The sequence below is a fragment of the Meleagris gallopavo genome, chromosome 6 (genome assembly GCF_000146605.3).
Source record: "Meleagris gallopavo isolate NT-WF06-2002-E0010 breed Aviagen turkey brand Nicholas breeding stock chromosome 6, Turkey_5.1, whole genome shotgun sequence".
Classification (NCBI taxonomy): Eukaryota; Metazoa; Chordata; class Aves; order Galliformes; family Phasianidae; genus Meleagris; species Meleagris gallopavo.
Genome location: NC_015016.2, coordinates 30233893 through 30251415, shown reverse-complemented (window position 1 = coordinate 30251415; position 17523 = coordinate 30233893). Strand labels below are relative to the sequence as shown.

General features: G+C 40.6%; 1 protein-coding gene across 1 annotated transcript; it reads right to left on the bottom strand.

Moving 5' to 3' along the window:
• Nucleotides 1-12696, bottom strand: CCDC126 (coiled-coil domain containing 126). The gene is made up of 4 exons (XM_003207137.4): nucleotides 12593-12696; nucleotides 3651-3781; nucleotides 2708-3100; nucleotides 1-1676 (listed from the first exon to the last, which is right to left on the bottom strand). Exons 3-4 carry the CDS (start codon nucleotides 2943-2945, stop codon nucleotides 1495-1497), a joined length of 420 nt encoding a protein of 139 aa, XP_003207185.1. The 5' UTR covers nucleotides 2946-3100; nucleotides 3651-3781; nucleotides 12593-12696; the 3' UTR covers nucleotides 1-1494.
• Between the last annotated feature and the right edge of the window lie 4827 nt (nucleotides 12697-17523).

Here is a 17523-nt window from a genome sequence, read left to right as displayed (position 1 = left end):
TCTTTGTAAGTACAATTAAAAATTTATTTTTCTCTTTCTCCAAGGAAGTGCAACTTTACACACAATTTGACAGGAAAAAAAATGCTATCTGTCTGCTATGGTTCTAACTACATTTTCCATTATACAAATCCAGAGTAACAGCAGGGAAAAAAAAAAAAAAAAAAGGACACGGAACTTTGGATGGTATATCATCCAGCACCTCCATTTTTACTGCATGTTTTTCCTTAATTAAAATTAGACTATCAAAAAAAAAAAAGAAAAGCAAAGAAAAAGACCCACTCACATTAAAAGATAAATAACTAGCACATTTTTGGCAAAAGTCCCTGAACATACCCTTCCCCTCCCTGCAAAACATTCACCATTCACTACATTTTAAAAAAGCAGGCTCAGTGGCACTTGAATATGACTTCAGTAACATTTGGAATACAGTGAGTCCACACTGCAATTCACTTTGCTATAAGGCTATCTTAGACATAAGGCAAACATTACCTTAGCTCTGAAATATTCCATGATAAGACACCTTTAGTACATATCTCTGTTAAAGGCAGAGATGCCTCGTCTCCCTTCGTTGCTCTCCCTCCTGATCAAGGAGGCATTTCAGGGAGCTGGTGTGCTATTCTCATCACAAATCACAAGTTACTCATGAGTTAAAAAGAAACAGCAGTGAATAAAAATAAACAGTATTCACATATCTAAAACTTATTTCCATCACTTAAATAGTTTCATCTGCAGTTAAAAAATACATACACTTAAATATCTTAGTAAGAAACAATCGTAAGATATCACGGATTATGTTTGCTTTTGGTAATCTAACTGCCTTAATTTTGACACAAGGATACACCTGGACAGTGTAACTACCTGGGATGTTTTCCTATTTTAACTGATTTTCTTAAATATACAGTAAATTCTCTCTAGCTATTCTGATAGTGCAAATAAAGACATTCTTTGGATCACAATTCTAAAACATTATCCCCCCCAAAGCGCTATCCTCAGTTTAATATTTTAGTAAATGAGTAACAAAATACTGTTAAGTATACACATTTTCTAATATCTGTTTAACGATGTTCTCCTCAGTTACCTGTTTAATGCAGATCACAAAAATGAATAAGCTACAACGCTGCTCACCTATCCAAAAGATATGCTATATTTATACTTAATTAAATACATTTATAAACCTACCTCTAAGTTCCTCATTGCTGTCCATTTACTGTTATTATCCAAGGGCATACTACATCAAATCATGATATCAAAATATCTTTAAAGACAACAAGATCACTTTAGAAGCACTGCTCAAAGGCAATGGAATAGTGCTTTAAGAACCTTATGCACATAAGTTAGGCCAATATATATATATACACACATATCCAGCACATTCTTCAACAGAATAGCGTATGCTTCATTTGGAGTCACTACTGCTTTGCCCTAGCCAGAGATAAAAAGCTTGTCTTAATTACGACCTATCATACATGTAGCAACACAACATAGCCTGCTTTGCTATCTAATGTTGCCTGCTGCTTTTGCACGTTTACTTGAATTTACTGATACTTGGTTGCTAGTTCCATTAGTGGTATTTGTTGCTGAGCCATTCACAATGATGTAATCCACTTTGTTTTCCAATTTCACAAGACGCTGTAAGATGTCATCCAGAAGAACAGCAATTGTTCTCTTAAGATCAGCTGAAAGGCAATGAAAAAAACTCCCATTATTTATTGCACACAGAAAATAACTGCTATTTCAAAATATTAATACCTTAGTTTGTTATCCTGTCTAATATTCAATTTCAAAAGGAGTACAGACTGAGGGTGGGAGAATTAAAAGTTTTTGTATTTGTTTGTTTAAAATACAATTTCCTGGTTACTCTAGGAAAGGAAGATACCCTCATAATACTAAGATGTAAAGCAAGCCAGCTAAATATTAAGACTCTAAGAACAAAACTTCAAGTTCAAACAGAAGGGTGGTGATTCTTCAAAGGCAGTGTATGGGGCTGCTGAATCACTGCCTGAACCTCTGACTGATCACCTGAGGTGAGCACTGAGTCAGCACGGGAGCACAGATGAAGGCAATTCACCTGTGCTGCAGGAAGGGGTGGAGCCTGGCTGCACCTCTCCTAGACCCATTTAAGAGCTGACTGCCAGTGGGGAAGGATCTCTTCTGGAGATCCGCTCCACCAGAGTCTATTTTGTGAACCCAGGATAGGGTGAGTGTTCTTCTTTTCCTACTCCAATATAATAAGTACATCAGCCAAGCTCCTGGATATACTATACCATCTGTATATTCATTGATTGTACAGGCAGTATTTCAAATTTCACCCAGATAATATCCAAGTGACACCATTCAGCTTTGGACAGTGATAGAGTATTTTTAAATACCTTCCAGCATAAAAGAGTAGTTATTAAACACTTTCCTCTAAGTAACAGAAAAAAACACTGTTAAAATATATCATTTCCTACGTAAGCTATAAAGCACACCACACCACTATCTTCTCTCAAATTTGGGACAAAGATGACATTTAAACTTACCTGGTTTTACAAGGTCTACCACAGCTCAAATTTCAACTTTGGTCAATAAAATAAAACCAAAATAATTAGTACAGAGAGATATTTTCTCTTAAAGAGCAATCAACATATATTACTTCAAGAAGTACAGCCTTGCAGATTCCACTTACAAAGTTATTTGAACAATTAGCAAGCTTTTTTTCCCCTCTTACCATATCCTGCTACAGAGGCTCCACTGCCACCATTCATTAAATTCTTGTTTTCTTCTGCCAGTGCTTTGACATATCTTTTACTTAGGTCTAATATCTGACCACGCAGCTCAGCACTGCTTTGACGTCTTGGATACTGAAAAGTGTAGCGTAGCAACATCAAACCCCAAATGATTCCAAAAACCAGTAAAAACATGCTTAGCTTCTGGGACATGTTTTTTCTTGAAAATGTTAGAAACATTTCTGATGAAGGCCACAGGTGTCTTATTTTCAAGAAGAATAACTGAACTTAGGTTAGTCTAGTGATATTATATATTAAATGAATTTCTATAAAATAAGAAGTCTTCTGGCTGGATCATCTTGAACACATCTTCTTAGTTTAGCTGATCTTGATTCCTGAAATTTGTAAAACATTACTTAGTTATTCAAAATTGCTATGGTTATTGACATCAGTGACAAACACAATTTTCCAAATGCAATGCTACAGCAGAAACGTAGAACAGAGCTGCAGATTTGTATCTGCTCAGAGGAATGGTCATCCTTCTATCTCATCTGCTGTTACTGGGCTTCCTCTTTTTTTTACTTTTGTTCTTCAAAACTTCTATGCTTTTACAAGTTACCTTAAATATTTTAAATACTGTACTTTGAACTAGTAAGCCCAAAAGCAAAATCTAGAATTGACCTGTGAAATGATTCACTTGATCCTTACTATTCATGTAGAAGCACTGGGCAATATAAAGAGAAAAAACAAGGCTTCTTGGTTTGTTAGTTGCAAGTTGGTTGCCATCTGGTTTTGTACAGTACTGTTGTGTTTCAGTTTTGTTTTTTTTTTCCCTTTTTGGTGCCTTGCTCATAAATAAAACCAAAACAAAGATGCACACTGCACACACTTCTAGCAGTTTGCTATTACTATTAAAAAAAAACACAAAAAAACAAAAAAACATACCATTAGCAGCCACTTCTGACAACTTGATAAATTAAGAATTCAGGAGAACAAGCAGTAGGAAAACTTCAGCAGTTAAACAGCAAATAGCCAGATGGGTTGAAGTAAAATGAGCCAGACATCTTCAAGGAGCCCTGTATTGGAAGAAAAAAATTACTCAAACAAGACGAAGTGCAGCACTAAAAGACCTTACGTTTCTCATATAGGAGTTGAAATTGATCTCTTTGAGCCAAAATGAAATACACTTTCAGTTTTAAAGCAATTGTTAGAGGAAATAGCAAAAGCCAAATCCACTTTATTATAATATTTGAATGCCCTGAAATTGATTTGAACAGTTTTAAAAAAACCTTAAGAATCTCACTGAAATAACTCAATCCTCTTACACTGCAGTGGACACACGTTACAGACTGATCACACTTGCATACACACACATTTGTGTTCTTCATTTTTTCTCTTCACATGAACCCAGTCATCATTTCTCATCTCCCAGCTAACTCAAACTTCCTCTCAAAAAAGTATTGATAATTGAAATCTCCATCATTTAAGTCTGCAAAAAGCAACCGATTTTATACGATTGCATTTTCATGTTACTCTCCATTCTCTCCCACACGTAATCTGACAAGTAGTTTTTAGATTGTAGACACACGTTCAGCCATTCTTCACCAAATCTCCTTTACTGATACTTCAGTCTTCATTTTGAGTAGACGGTGTTAGCTCAGAATATTGAGACTACAGTCCTCATCCTGCTAAGCACGCACCGAAACTGAACACAGTCTCCATGGTACATTTCATCACCTCTGTTCAGTACTGCAACTGGCCTCGGACCAACAAACCACAGCCTACTGCAAACTGAAGTGTTACTATCAGCAGTGCTCTGAGTTGTGCTGATTGCTTCTAAACCTTCATTCTTAGATAATGTGTATCAACATTATTCTGAGAACTCTAAACCCCAACCAGGGGCAATATGAGGACTTGAACAACAAAGTTGCTGAGAAATCACAAGGTACTGCATGAGAATAAACTGTCAGTACACAAAATCTTACTTTTGATGTTGGGTGTACTGAAATAAGAGGTAAACAGAACTCTGGGAATCAGGAATAGGTTACCGCACTTATGTTGCTAGGCAGATACATAATCCCAGGATAGCTTCCAACACGATGGAAAACATTTACATAGGATGTACCACAGTAGAGCATTCATGTGATGACTCAAAACAAACAATACCTCCCTCAAAGAGAAAGACCAGAACTTCCACTTCCCCTTCTTGAAAGTCTGAAGTGTGCATACCTGTTTTTTTTTGTTGTTCTGTTTGAAATAACTCTTGCAGAATTTTCATGAAGTTCAGCTCCCACAGATCTCCACTCAAATCTCATCCTGAACCACTTTACTAGACAGTATCACTAGAGAGCTTTGGAGTAGCAATAATTCTGCTATCACACTGTAAATAAGACCACAAGCCAAAATAAGAATCCTTGCCAAGATGAACAGATTGAATAAACTCTTGCCAAAGAGCAGCGGGAACTACAGACTGGGCCTCTGCCACATGTGTTTGATTCACAGTGCACACGCTGACCACTGAAACTAACGGCCTCAACCTGCTGGGCAAATGGTGCAACACCGCACAAGTAACCCAGAGAAACAGACAGGGCATAAGTTTGTCAGAATGAATGCAATTATTTGCAGCTGACACTTTTCCTATGCTATAAAGGCATTTTTAAGAGGCCTTTCAGCCTTCTATGAATTCCAGTGTTATTTCAGAGTTCTGGACATGTGGTCTCTTACTTCTTCCAGGAACAGGTGCTTCCAGTGACCTGGAACACACACTCAGCACAAACCTTCCAAGATCAACACAGAGCAGATTTAAAAAAAAAAGACCAAGCAAGCCAATCACTCAAGTGATCTGCAGGTAGGGAAAAAAAGGGCTTCTGAGCAGCAGCAGCACACATTAGGAAGAAAACAGCACAATAAATAAGATGGATGGACTGGAATAACCTTGAATCTCTTGTGTAGGTCACTGAAAGGTCACTACTTCTGGAGCATGAACATTATAGTTTAAAAAAATTGTACTCAGAATGGACTTTTTTCTTTTCAGTAATACAGAGGTAACATCTAATGAAATAACAGCATACTTGTACAAAACAACTACCATCGTTCCCTGTGATTTTTCCCCTCATTCTCTTAATTCCTCCTTACCTACTACTTCCTGCTGAAAGGAAAAAAAAGCAGCTGAGACTTCCTTCTTCACAGTGACTCAGCCTGTGTGGGAACCCAGGCTTACTGCTCTCCCAGCCTCAGCTGAAGTGATTTTATGGCAAAGGAGGTCATTGCAGAAAACAACAGGAAAAAAGAACAGAATTACACATTGTTGGAGCTCCTTCCATCCCTTGCTGAAGACAAAGAAGATCATGAAGACAGAAGCACGGAAGAGACAAATCTTGAAATTCCATGGAGGAGGAGGACAAAACCAACCAAACCAAAAAAAAGAAGCAACTACACAGGCAAAATGGCAACTCCAGGAACATGCAGAAATGAGCATCTTCCAAATAATCAACAGGCAGGCAAAGATGAGTGTTTCAAGAGGCAATTTTTCTAAGATCTCTGAAGCCAAAATGAATATCTGAATTATTTTCAAAATGATTATTCCAAGCCAGAGGCAACAGGAGAGCTTGAAACTACAGGGAATTCCAGAACAGAGACTTGGTTTCTCTTTCACAGCACAGAGAGAGTTCGGGTTTGCTAACTGTTGCCACCATAGTTTAAGAAATCTTTTGTCAAAGCCTGTCAGTGTCGATTTAACATCACCCATTGATGATACAATAGTGACACATATCTCACAATGAAAACAGTGAACTAAGGACCTCATCCTCTCCAAAATAAATCACACCTCTATCCGCTCAACTGTGTGCTGGCTCTGAAATCACACACAAATTGTATCATGAGTGCGTGAAACAAAAGAAACAGGGACCAAAGAAAAAGCCAGGTAAAATCCACTGTATGCTCTGTAATAAAGCAAAGCTCTACTCTCTGATGCTACTTAAACAATAGCATTAGACTTCAATCTTAATACTGACTCCGCTCCATGGAAACCAAGACATACTTAAAACCACAATAGCTGAATCGTGCTGCAGTTTTCCTTACATTCTGTATTATTTATTCCTAGCAAAACCCAGATATCCAGGTACCTCACAAGAAACACAACAATTTACAAGACAAAGGCACACCTCACACATCCTCTTAAACAGCAAAAGAGTATTGTGAAAACAAGGCATACTCAACTCCTTAACAGGTTACAATTCACCTTGCAGCACTGTCAGTTCTGCTAGTCCGTCAGCTCACGAAAGACCTGTACATATTCACCATCACTGTTCTTGTCTGTCCAAGTGATCTCCCCTCCCAAAACTGCAAAAAGCGGTTACTGACATCAGAACGGCAAATTTGAAAGTGCAGCAGAGATGGTACGTACCGCCCGCCTTGGAAAATGACAGGACAGATGAAGTTGAGCGTAAGAGCACAGGAAAGGAGCGGGCAACCAGCAGGTGCTTCTGGTAATTACTAGTGAGCAGCTTTAGCAAAAAGATAAACAGTGTCAGTAGGGGGAGAGGGAGGGGCTGGAACAGAAGCCTCCAAATCGCACTGCTTTGCAGGTTGAAGCCAGAAAATATGCCCTCAATATAGTATTATTGGCACAGCCTGATTCAATCACCTTTTGGTTATCTATTTGAAAGACAGAATGCCAAATGTTGAAGCGGTAATTCCTAAGCAACTCCCCAGAGATTTATCTACATAGGGCTCAAACTAATTTATGAAGGAAGTAACCTTGATAAATAGTAATTTTACTCGACGTATTACATACTGTGATAATACTTCTCTGTTTCTGACTGACAAATTATGATCAGCAACATGACATGGTGAGTTCCAAAGCAAGTCTGGCTTTGTGATTAATTATCATTATTAACTGTATAAACAAAAAGTGATTTATCAAGACAGATAAAAAAGAAACGCCAAATACAACCAACAAGACTGCATCCAACTAGAAGCAGATGAAGGGGAAAAATGCTGCAAAAGAACAGAGAGCAGACAAAAACTAGAACAGTACCAATAAAAGCTGACATTAATGATTACTATAAAGTAATTGTACAGTATTGTACTACAGTCTCAGTGGAAGTGTAACCATCTGGGATTTTAAATCAGCGTACTAAAATTATGTCTATACTAGAAATTTCTGTTAGATTTCTGGCAGCAAACATTTCTCAGTACAGTAGGGATATCATATTAACAAACAATAAGCTGCAAACAGAATGCATGATGCTCTCATTGAAACAGTCAACATACCTTTCTGGAAAACCAAATCACCCAGAGCCTAATAGAACTCCTGGAAAAGCTTTCAAGGTTCCATCAACAATATCCTATTCGTTCTTTTTTACATGTATTTAGAACCCATCCCTCATTATCTCCACAAACTCCAAAACCTTTTTTCTGACTTTCCAACAGAAAACCTCCAGAATCACAGTTACTTAACCTACAGACATCACACTGACCATTCTGAGAACAGTGTCTTTGGTATCTAGAGACCTATCAGATCAGTCACTGTGCAGCTTAAAGAGAATGGCTGACCAAAAAATAAAAAAAAAACACACAAGTGCAGTTGAATGTACATACCGACCAACTAATCTTTGAAGATGAGGACAAAGAAATAAGCACACAAAAGAACAGGAGCCACACACCAAGTCTTTTCCAGAACAGGAAGACCAAAATTGATGCTTGTATTCTGTTTCTTTGTTTTTAATCTGGCTATCTGCTTGGCAGTAGGATAGAAGTCTGCACAGAGTGCCGTTGACAAATAGATGCCCAAAGAAATTATGTGCATCCTGTTATAACAGGACTGCAACTCCTGGTGAGAACCAGGAGAAAATAATATATATATATTTCTCCATCTGAGAAACTATGACAGAAATGAGCTGCACAGCTCCATAAAAGACCTGGATGTTCTACTAGGCAGCAAAAAAACCCAGCAAAGCGTGCCCCAAGACAAATGAAACCACATTCGAGCTGGTTTTTGACAAGACTAATCCTCAAGTATCCCAATCCTTAAGTATCCCTTTTACTGCCAGTGTAAAATCTGATCAACGGAGAAATGCCACCACCAGAGAAGAAGAAAGAAAATACCCTATTGCCAAAAGCCTCAGCGATGCCTGGCACAACAAAGTCCTTCAAAATACTACACCTAGATGCTGATATGGCCTGAGGGCCTTTTCATGCTGCAGCACAGATCTGTTGATAGAAACAATTAATACTAATGTCTGCTAGGCTCAAATACAAAGAACAGCACTCAAGAATGGGTAAGAAGGTAAGCAGCAGATTCATCTCCCACACGCCTCTGAGAACAGCACACAAACAACTTCTTGTAGATGGACTTTGAATTGAAAGTAATAAAACAAAAATAATTTAGACTCGAAGATCCATCTGTCAGGTTTACAGTGTCTCTATAATCAAAGCGATCTGAGCACCCAAACGCTACACGACATTTAGTATTGTAGAATTTGAGGAATTCTGGTGACTTGTTTCAATTTTGAATGTAGCCCAATTTGTACTGTTTTTATTTCGCATTTTCTGCCAATGACTTTTCTTACTTTTCATTAGCCTAAGAAGTCTGCTGAATACCTTTCGGTTCCTGTAAAGTATCCTGGCTTGCCTCTCTTTTTCTTCCTCCCATCCCCTTTGTTTTGCCTACCACTGGCAGCAAATGCTTCTAAAATCAACCAACAGAAATTCTTTGTTTCTTGTCTGCAGGCAGTCAGCCAAGGTTTTGAGAGGGGAAACGACTTGGCAAGTGCTATGAAGAAAGTCAAAGCAAGCAAATATCAATGGGGACAGTATATTATATTCTACTTGCTGCCCACTAGGTCCATCTGGGCCTCAAAGCATTTCTACAACTTCTTAGTGGCTTCTTCTTCACTTCATCTGGTACACTTTTGTCTGCATGCTCTGCCACTGTCGTTCAGGCCATCATTGTGGGACACCTGCTCACAAGAACCACAGCTACAGCAGAGCATGAGGTACCGCCCTACCTTCTTCTGCTAGTTTTGCCACTATATTTTCAGTGCAGTTGAATACCAGGCTATAAAAAACACTTCCTTGACAACTTCCTCCATGAAATTTCACAGCTATGTTTGCACCATGTCTTCAGAACCCAAAACTTCCTTCTGAAATGTTAACATTTGGCTAATTTTAGCTAGTTATATCAGGAGCCACAATTTCAAGACCATCAACGTGGACTATTGAGAGAGATTTTCACTAAATGTTTTAAAAATAACTGAGAGGGAGGGGAATAAAAGCCAACTAGTAAGGTGACTGCTACAAAGGCAGAAAGTTTGCCTCTGTAGAACTGGTCACATACATACAAACCCACATGAGTATACACAGCACCAATAGAAACACTACTCCTGTAAAAAGTAACTAAAGAGCATACTGGAGAGAGAGGAAGAACGTAACATTTTTGGTTTTATTTCAGGAAACCCTCAGAATTGAGAGAACTGAGTACGGATATGTGCAAGACTCGTTCATCAAAAATACCACTGAGTGGTCACACTACAGTATGGACCAGGCCTCATACTCACGCTCCCTCTCCCAGGAAGCTGACCCAACTGAAGATTTTCCTGAAATGAAAGTGGAAGAAATGTTAAACACAGACAATTTCGTCCCTTCTTCATCTTCCATTATGGCTAGATGAGTCTGTCATTTTACCTTAGCATCATATGGGTTATGACAGACAGTCCTTAACCATAACGGTAGGGAAAGTAGAATTCATTCTTCAAATGAAGTAGGAGATACCCAGAAACTTATCCGGGCTGTTTATCTCAAGATAGCCTCATTTCTTTCTTGCTATTGCAGAGATCAATTTCAGTGGGGTAAACTTCAAGTCCTCTCGAGTCCAGTATTAGCACACACCCTCTTTTAAATAAACAAAGTACCTACTTAGTTCAAAATTAATCTTTTAAATGGCACAGGCAAGCGGTAAAATAATTCTTGTAAATCTGATAATCACACAAGAAAAGTTAAGAGAATGTTACAGACGCTTGGTTCAGGAAACCCAGCCCACCCAACAGTGCAAGATTTCAGCCACAGCTGAAAGGCTTTTCAAATAACAAATACCTTATAAAGAACATTTCAGCAGTAAGTTTCCACCAGGACAAAACACATTCATCCGAATGACTGAGATCCACAACAGATTTTTGACAGCTACTGTAAACAACTTAACATGTATTTTTGATGCTTACTTGTCTGTAGATATGGAGTGTACACAGCTGACAATTTAAGCTGACAGCATGCAGTTATCCTACTCACAGTGTGGGCAAGATGCACAAACCGGTGCTTGTAGCTATTTTCAAAAAAGGTCCAAGTGCTCATGAACTCCAGGGGAAATACTTTTAAATGACATTCAACCACCAAGTTAAACAGTGTGAGATTAGCTAATACCAAAACCTCCCTCGGGAAGCTAGAAGGCATGAAGTGGTTTAAAACAAAGCACTAATGAGAAACGAAAAGAACTCTAAGTAGCTACATTTTTACCTGAAAAAGCTTTAAGAGAGAGACCTATTTATTGGACCGAATTAATTTCATCATGATTACTTAGTTCTCTGGAGCCCTCAACTAAATTACTGAACATACTGAAAAGCATAAAATAACATAAAGAGGACACAAAAACTTCAGCTTTATACATGGGTATATCCAGCAGTCAAACTAGGAACAAAGGGAGCAATAAATTTGATCTAAAACTGCAATCTCTGCACTTGCAACACTAGAACACCATCATCCTGTCTCTTCTCCTTGATATTCTCAGAAGGATGCAATAGCAATTCATGACACTTCCAGCAGAATAACAACACATCACAATTAGTCAGAACAAATCTCATGCACAGTTAGCTTTTATATTCAACGTGCTCATATTGTGAAGGCTTCATTACAAAATAAAAATCCCAGTTCTGACAAAGCTCAATTTCCAAAGAGAGAAGCTGTCCCCCCACACCCATAAATTACCCACTGAGGGGAATAAAGTCGTAAGAAACACCACACATCCTTCTCTGCACTGCTCTGTGGCACACAAACCCAGAACTCGCGCTCCCTTCCATCCATCACTATCTTTTAGAGACACGATACATAAAAGAGAATGTACAGGATGCTAACGTGTTGGATTAGAGAACTGAAAAGAAAATGTATTGAGTTATTAATGAGACCACAGAAACGAGGGAGACAGATGCTAGCGCATTACAAACGCTTACAGAAATTACCACAGCTAATGATTCCACCTCTGCTCGAGCAGGGCCTGAGCTGTCTTTAAGTTCCATCGCAGGGCAGTGAGCGCGCCCAGCGTCTCCACAAGCCGGGTCACTCGAGCACGAGGCAGAAGTAAATCCTGCAGAGTCACTGCATTTACTGCTGCTGACTGAAAGGCCACTGCATGCGAGGAAGGAAACCACGACGGATTTCGGGGAGTTCAGAGCAAGTTCCAGACCTGCTTAGGTTATGTCAGATGTTTCAATACCTCACTGGATACTCCCACACACATCACTTGAAAATTCGCAAATAACGCACAACCGACGCTACGGGAAGGAAAGCCGCGCGGACACCGGGCAGCAGCCGGCGCCTGCAGGCAAGAAAATAAAACTACGAAGCCGAACGGAACCCGAAGCCGAACAAAGCGGGCGCCGAGGCGAAGCGGAAGCCCGGGTCCGGCCGTCGGCAAGCCGCGGCCGCCCGCTCTTCCCCCCCACCGCCCCCAGCCCCGTGCCGACGGCGCGCCCACCCCTCCGCACGGCCCCAATCCTCGGGCGCAGCGCGCGGCCCGTCCTCTCCCTTCTGCACACGCGGGACACCCCCGCCTGTGCTCTACGCTCCCGCTCCCCGCGCACACGCCGCGCGTTATCTCGGCTCCCACCAGCACCCACCTGACAACGCGCCGCTCCCCGCTTCCACCGACCCCGCCACGCCACTCGCCGCTCACCCGCGCGCACACCCACTTCCCCTCCCCGCCAGGAAGGCTGCCGCAACGCCCCTGCGGCGCATGCGCAGAACACCGCTTCTTACCACCTCCTGGGCGCCCGTCCGCAGCCACCATGTTGGCGGCGGGAGGGGTTTGTGCCTGGCGGAAGGGCGTTCTCGTGAAACCTCAACTGCAGTACTGCATCCAGATGTGGAGTCCTCAGTACAGCAGAGACGTGGACCTAAAAGAGCGTGATCAGAGAAGGGCCACAGAAACGATCCAAGGGTTGGAGCACCTCCCCTGTGAGAACAGGCTGAGAGAGCTGGGGCTGTTCAGCTTGGAGAAGAGAAGGCTCTGGGAAGACCTGAGTGCAGCCTTTCTGTTTCTAAAGAGGGGCTGAAGAAAGAAGGGGACAGACTCTTTAGCAGTATCTGTTGTGGCAGAACAAGGGAAAATGGTTTCAAAGTAGAAGAGGGGAGATTTAGACTAGATATGTCAAGGACACAGATTTTTACAATAATGGTAGCAAAGCACTGGAACAAGTTGCCCAGAGAGGTGGTGGATGCCCCAACCCTTGGGACATTCAAGATAAGGCTGGATAGGGCTCTGAACAACATGATCTAGCTGTAGGTGTCCCTGTTAATTACAGGGAAGTTCATCTAGATGGCCTTTAAGAGTCCTTTCCAACTCAATTCTCTGATTTGGATCAAGTTAGGGAGCCTTCACAAAAATGGGAAAGTTGTCATTTCTGCCCTCTACTGGTGTAAATGAATTTTGACGGTAGGCACAGAAGTGATCACCATCTATCTGGTTTGGCATGTGGTTAGTTTGCCGTTATATGTAGTTCAGTTCTTGTAACGGGTTGCAGAAGCTACTCACAGCTTTGGCACTTCGGGACTCTAACACCATAGCACCATAGTATTCAAGTATTCATGTACGTTCAGATGTATGCACAGAGCTGTGCCAGCAAGTTACATCGTATTCTACCTACAATGCTGCATATAAGGAAATTGATATCAATTAACCAAAGGTGAAGGTGTGGGCACCTTCAACTGTTACGTTGCTGTGATCAGAAGTACTTTTAGTTTACTTAATCTCTTTAGGATTCTCTATATCTAGACTAGATCTCATACCTGTTACCAATCAAGTAACTCAAGTTAGTATATTAGAAAGTTTTGCTTGCAGTTTTGTTCTGCATGCATAGCTTCACCTTGTAAAATAAACAGATGCAGAAAGCAGTGTTTTCAGCTTGCTGATCACACCATCTCCCCACATGTGCATTTCTTCCCTCCTTTCCAGTGCTTGTCTGAATCTACTTGCCGCCTCTGAATTTTTCAACCTTCTTTTCTGAATGGATTAGACATGGGAAAATTCAGCGTTTAAATCTGTTGCTCCAACAGGAAGAAAAGGATATTAATGTGTCAGAGGGATTGGTGGCCTAGACCTAAGAAAACAAACAGAACTGGGGGTAGGTGGTATCCCAACAGACAGCAAATCAGACATGTATGCAAATATTTACTTGTATGAGTTTTCTGATGCTGACTAGTCTACAGTGCTTTATTTCAGTCTTGCAAGACCTACTTTGGAAAAATGAATTTTTCTTGCTGGTGTGAAAAATATTGGTGTTCACCCAAAGGCCCATTTCAATTTGGAAAATTATGCAGTTATTGAGCTAGATGCTGCATTTCCACAGAGAAATCATAAGAAGCTGTGTTAAAGGAATTTTTTTAATTTTTGATTTTTCAATCCGTCCCATGGAAAAAAGTCTTTTGCTAAATTACACAACACAGACAAGAGGCAAAAATTAAGACATGAAATATTTCACAACTAAGCTTTTGATTGAAGAGACTGATTATATGTTGTGCAGCACCAATACATTTGTTGGTAGAATTATTTTCCAAAGGCAAATAACCTCATCAGTTTCTGTAAGCATTTTCTCATTAATAATTCCTCTCCTAATATCAAGAAAAGATCAAAAACAACAGCTGAAATGGACTTCACATAACAAATGTACCACAGCTATTTACTGCTATTTATTGCTGTACTACTTGCCCAGTGATTAATCCTTTATTTTCACAGACACACAATGAGCAGCTGTAATATCTTTGCAAATATAAATTATAAGAAATTTAGAGCTTGCAAGGGAAAGAAAGGGAAATCTGCCAATAGTGTAAGCACAAGAAGATTTGCTGGTGGGGTTGGAGAATTAAGATATCTGTCTCTGTTATAAATGTATCCTCTGTTTACAGGAACTCTCAACTATTAATAATATTTTTAATTCCTGTTGCCTGAAGGCCTCATGCATTTGGTCACCCTTCATGACTGTGCATCTCATTGTACACTCTTTTTATCCTCACCACCTTATAGATTGTAAAAGTCGAACCTGAAGTATACAGGTAATAATTATCAATTTCATACTCCAGGAAGCTGTGGTGATGTTATTGTAGGAAATGATGAAGACAGGCTGCTTATGGAAAACACAGAGTACTTGCAGTTTTCAATTTAAAATGTAAATCTGATTAGACTTTTTACAAGTAGGTCTTTGTATCAGTTCCTACTTTTTTTTTTTTTTAGTTTCTTAACCATCAGAATATCTTAAAATCCTGCTGGAATTTATACTGGTACTTAGGAAGCACTGTCACTGTACACTGTGGCTAAGTCTCACATATGTACATGTTAATGAGAATATATTCCTATCTTTCATTCTCTTGCCTAGTTTTCCTTCCCCTCCCTACTTTTTTTTAAATGTGATTTTATATATATATATATATATATATTCCACTATGTTCTTAGTTCCCTTTTTTTCCACTGATCCACCTGGTGGCAGAAGACTGATAAGCATATTTGTGTTAGAATTTAAGTGTGGCTTTTGTGTCCTTTTCCTTTTGTTCCCTCTGCTTATATGCAGCATCAGCTAGGATCAGGATCGGATTATGCCAGAACAGAATGCAATCTTGCTCATTAATAGAGTTACACTGGGGAGGGGAAATGAGCAAACCTGTCTACTGGAACTGAATGGAACAGAGCTGGTATAAAAGACATTATGACGTGGACTAAGAATGTGTTTTGGAAAGCTAGGCAACAGCAGTGTCTAAAACATAGCTTAGCCTTTTAGGAATGACATTAATTGCAATTAAACAAGATTAAGGCGTTAACTAAAACTTTTCAAAGAAATCAAAAGCAAGAAGTTTTCAGCTAAAATGAAACATTTCAAAAGCCTAGAGAATGAAGATCTTTCTGATATACCACCTACTTTTACTACTGTGGTGTTAGTTAAAATATTTGCTTCTGGTTCTCCAGGTAAAGAGAGGAAAAGCTGGCATGTAAAGTCTTTCATTTAATCAACTTCACTGATGGGTCAAGTGTAGAAAACAACACCAATCCTTTGCATACTGATAAGCATACATAATGACTATTGTAATGCTACAGTGCAATGAAAAGCACAGCAGTAAGAGCAGAGTGGTAACGTCCTAGACTACAGCAAGTGAGGATAAGCCCAAAAGCAGCAGCTACTGATATAAGAAACTAAGGGAAAAAAAGCTGTTTACCTTTGAAAGGCCACAGGTAGCTAAGGCTCTATGGTAAGATACTCTTGCCTCCACTGCCAACCCTTAAGTGAGGTATGGAAAGGAATGGATCCTGGCTCCACCCCTTCTGGTCACTCAGGTGCACTGCATGCGCAGAGCTCCCCTGGGTTAGTCCTACCTCTCCACCAGGTGCTCACTGTTTCAAGTTGTGACTTAGCATTTCTGCTACAGCTGTGTTGGAATCTATGCCCCAGCTGCATAAGGATGAGCTTCTCTGCTGCAGTCTGGAGTGACTATACAGGTGCTGTTGGGATCCCATGTAATAGACTGGAGAAGAGCCAGGCAGAGCTGCAGGCACTGCCAGTGGCTGGAGCCCCTGGAGTGTGCTTCATGAAGTAAGGACGTGATCTTTAGGGAGCGCTCCCCTGCTGCTTAGGCACCCTCTGAGCTCTGTTCCTTTCTGGGAATACTTGTGTACATGATCACCTGGTTAAGCTGGTCATTCCTTGGTTACCAACGTGGTCATTTAAAGTTTCAGCATAGAGATAAAGGCAGAACTGCTTCTCAGCAGCTCTGGGAAGCTCTTAGCTGTGCAGTAGAAACCAACCACTAATCTTGACCCACTCTCCCAGCTTTCTGGTGAAAGCAAAGCATGTTGAGCTATTTTGTCAACTTTAGCAAATTTTGAAGGAACTAACTGCGTGGCCTCAGTGCTGAGCCTCTGGTTCTGCAAAGAATCACTGGAAGGGGAAACTGGTTTTAAACTGAGACAGGGGAGATTAAGGTTGGGTATTAAGGGAAGTTTCTTCTCAGTCCCTGGAGGTGTGCAAGAACCATGTAGACATGGCACTGAGGGTACAGTCAGTGGGCACGGAGGGGTGGGCTGGTGGTTGGAACAAATGATCTTGTGTTTTTTCCAACAACCCTAATGATTCTATTCTATGAAATTCTGGATAAAATTGTCGTGACCACAAACAAACATGTAAGCCTGTCTTTCTTAAAATTTTCCTCATTTGGCTTTTTTTTTTTCTTTTTACAATGAAAGCAACCTTCCACCCTGTAAACAAAGTAACCATTTGTCGTTACACAAGACCGGTACTGGTGGCCCGAACGCGTTCCCATTTAGATGCCTTTCTAGCGGTGCAGAACTCAGGGGAATTTACTAGAAGGGGGAGGGAGGGGTGACATTAAAGAGAACGAAAAGTAAAGTTGGGCGGTGCTGAGGCCTCGCACGGCGTTACCGACCCGGCACGTCCTCGCACGGCTGCCGTGAGGAGGCGCAGACCTCCGCGCTGCCAGGCGGGACTCAGCCCTCGGCGGCACGAGGACGAGGCTGCGCGTGCGTGGCGGCCGCACCGCTCGGAGCCCG

Coding starts and splice junctions, on each gene's coding strand:
- CCDC126 (XM_003207137.4), bottom strand. CDS start 2,945: ATGTTTCTAACATTTTCAAGAAAAAACATGTCCCAGAAGCTAAGCATG. Junction 1,677..2,707: donor AGCCTCTGTAGCAGGATATG/GTAAGAGGGGAA, acceptor ATTGCCTTTCAG/CTGATCTTAAGAGAACAATT.